Below are 2541 nucleotides of genomic sequence, written 5' to 3'. Positions count from 1 at the left end.
GGATATATAACATTGCTGAAATATATATTAGGGATTCCTTTCTTGGTCTTGGAGTTTTGCCTCTAGAACGGAAGAAACTCACATGAATATAGTAGATATATATGAACATGCAGACATGTACATAGCCATAGCATTGGTTCTCAATCGTGCTTATATATAAGCATCTTCTGAACATGCAGGCTGAAGAGCAAAAGTTAATCCAAAACTGACAATAAACTAGGAGGCTGCATACTCATAGGTCTTTATAGTTCCAGGCTTTAAAGAATGTAAAGCATTTTGCTTAGAAAAGGGCGGGTGGGGGGCAGGCCATGCCAACATATAAGAGTTAGAACAAAGGATGGAAACTATTCTTTCAGCCAAACATTTGCCTAAGCAAACAAACCACGACAAAGGCAGAAGTTTCCACGTAAACACCCCCAATAATCCCAACCACTCAAAAACTTTTGAAATTCCCAGACTCCCAGAGTACAATGGAAGGGGCAAATTTTGACCAACTTAAAGAAAATATTTGGCTTGACCAAATTGTTACTATCTCAGACCCCAGTGTATAGTAGAAACTGGAAATAAAAAAATGTGCCACCCCTAAGGATTTACTGTATCTCTTAGCTGATTCTTTTAAATATAGCAGTTTAAGCTTTCTGCTATTGCCCACTTTAACTTCCTGTGTTTTTAACATTTTGTTCTCATAACCTAACTCTTCCACCACCCTCCCATTCCTATGTACACACATCCCCTCTCATTCATTTGTTCTCACACCCAAGCACATGCCACTTGCCACAAGAAGCCCTGTAGCCTCAGATATCCAGGCATGGATCTTTTGTCTTTATTAGCACTCCCTGAAATAACTAATAATGATAGTTCACTTCACCAAGCAAGTGCACACAGAAGATACTTTTCAGACTGATTTTTATATCATCCTTGATGCTCTATAAAAATGCAAGATCATTAAAAATTAAAACACAAATATGTTACAGACTCTGTAGTAAAGGAAGCATTAGAATTTACAATTGCTTTAGTCCTTTCCAAAAAATACTTTCATGAACAGTCAATCATTTTCTTTTCCTCATTGTTTCAGTTCTGCTCAACACACATCATCTCTCTTCCCTGTCATTCTAAAGCACACATACACTCAAATGCTACAGTTACAGGCTGAGTGCTCACACAACTACAAATTCTGGTTAGCTGCACAAAAGCTCCCCTCACCAGCTACTAGTTGATATGCTGAAACGGTCATGGCTCCACACCCCAAATTTAACCCTCCAACATGGTATTAAAGTTCTTGAAAGAAAAAGGAAACTAAAAGGGTGAACAAAAAAAAGGAAAACAGAAACAGAAAATAGGGAAAAATTGGGAGTGAAATCACAAAAAGCTAAGAAAGCACAATTCCAAATGGAACAATAAAAGAAATAAGGGGACAGGGAAAGTAGAAAATAGTTAACTTTAGAAACACAAGAGTGAACAAAAAAAGAAAAAAACAAGTAAAAAGAGAGAAAGGGAGAGAAAGAAAAATGAAAAAATAAAATAAGGTTGGGAATCAAATGAAAATGCTGCCGCAGCAAAGTGAAAGGAAGAAAATGAAGAAAAAAGAATGAAAAAAGGAATCGCATATGAAAAGAAAGACAATAAATAAATTTTAAAAAATGAGAGACAATAAGAAACAAAAGAAATGAGAGACTAGGATACAGTACGTCAAAGCAGGGTCCGTGAAAAGTTAGAAACAAAAATAAAACTGGGATTTAAAAAGAAAGAAATAGAGGAGAGAAAAGTGGGGGAAAGTTGGTGGACAACAACCTAACAGGTAAACACGATCTGATTGACATCCACATTTAGCATTCCGGGAATTGTGTCATAAAAAGGGAGGAAATGCGGGCGCGCTGCGCTGAAAGACATCTTACCCCGACTTCCAAAAATATTCAGGAGTTTAACAAAAAACTGACCCATCCCGAGCTCCAAAGCTTCAAAAGCAAACGCTTTTGCCCCCGCCCCTCTATATAGACGCCGCAGGTGCCGCGTCAGAATTAAGACCACCCCCGCCGAGCTCCTCCCTCTTCATTGGAAAACTCTCTCGAAGGGGACGAGAGGGACTCCGCGGAACCCTTGGGTGACGTCAGAATGCGTGGTGGAAACAAGGGATAGAAATGAGGCAGGAAGGCGTGGGGACAAGGACTGGGGCTGCAGGCTGAACTTCTCTTCCTCCAAGGAACTCCGGAGGAGCTCTGTGTGAAAGGGGCGGAGGAGATAAACGGGGTGCTTGCAATTGTGCTGTCTGGCTTGGGAGCTGGGTGTGGAGCTGACGGTATTTGAGGCATGGGTGAATGGTCAGGCAGGGCTGCTTTAGGGGTGTTGGAGCAGCTTTTGAGGCTAGTTTTAGAGTGGACAGTTGCCACCGGAGATCTTCTCTGTGACCAGATCCTGAGTCGTGTTAGGCTTTAAAGGTGACAATCACAGCACCTTCATTTGCAGCCAGAAGCAAACTGGCAAGGAGAACAGTTCTCAAAGTGGAGGTATTTTGCATGGAAGAACTTTGACACTCCCATCACA

The 2541-nt window shown here is 40.9% G+C and overlaps 1 protein-coding gene across 2 annotated transcripts in view; it reads right to left on the bottom strand.

The window, feature by feature from the left end:
• ARL5C (ARF like GTPase 5C) overlaps positions 1-1975 on the bottom strand; it is a 24306-nt gene extending 22331 nt beyond the window's left edge. For both annotated transcript variants that reach the window (XM_026710857.2, XM_026710858.2), the window contains exon 1: positions 1896-1975. In XM_026710857.2, the coding sequence (XP_026566642.1) occupies positions 1896-1941 (46 nt within the window). In that variant the 5' untranslated portion in view covers positions 1942-1975. The remainder of the gene's footprint in view (positions 1-1895) is intronic.
• Positions 1976-2541: the final 566 nt, after the last annotated feature.

The sequence above is a fragment of the Pseudonaja textilis genome, chromosome Z (assembly GCF_049901715.1).
Source record: "Pseudonaja textilis isolate UNSWEBS1 chromosome Z, rPseTex1.2, whole genome shotgun sequence".
Lineage (NCBI taxonomy): Eukaryota > Metazoa > Chordata > Lepidosauria > Squamata > Elapidae > Pseudonaja > Pseudonaja textilis.
Note: the sequence above shows the minus strand (reverse complement) of the source record. Positions and strands in the feature narration are given on the sequence as shown.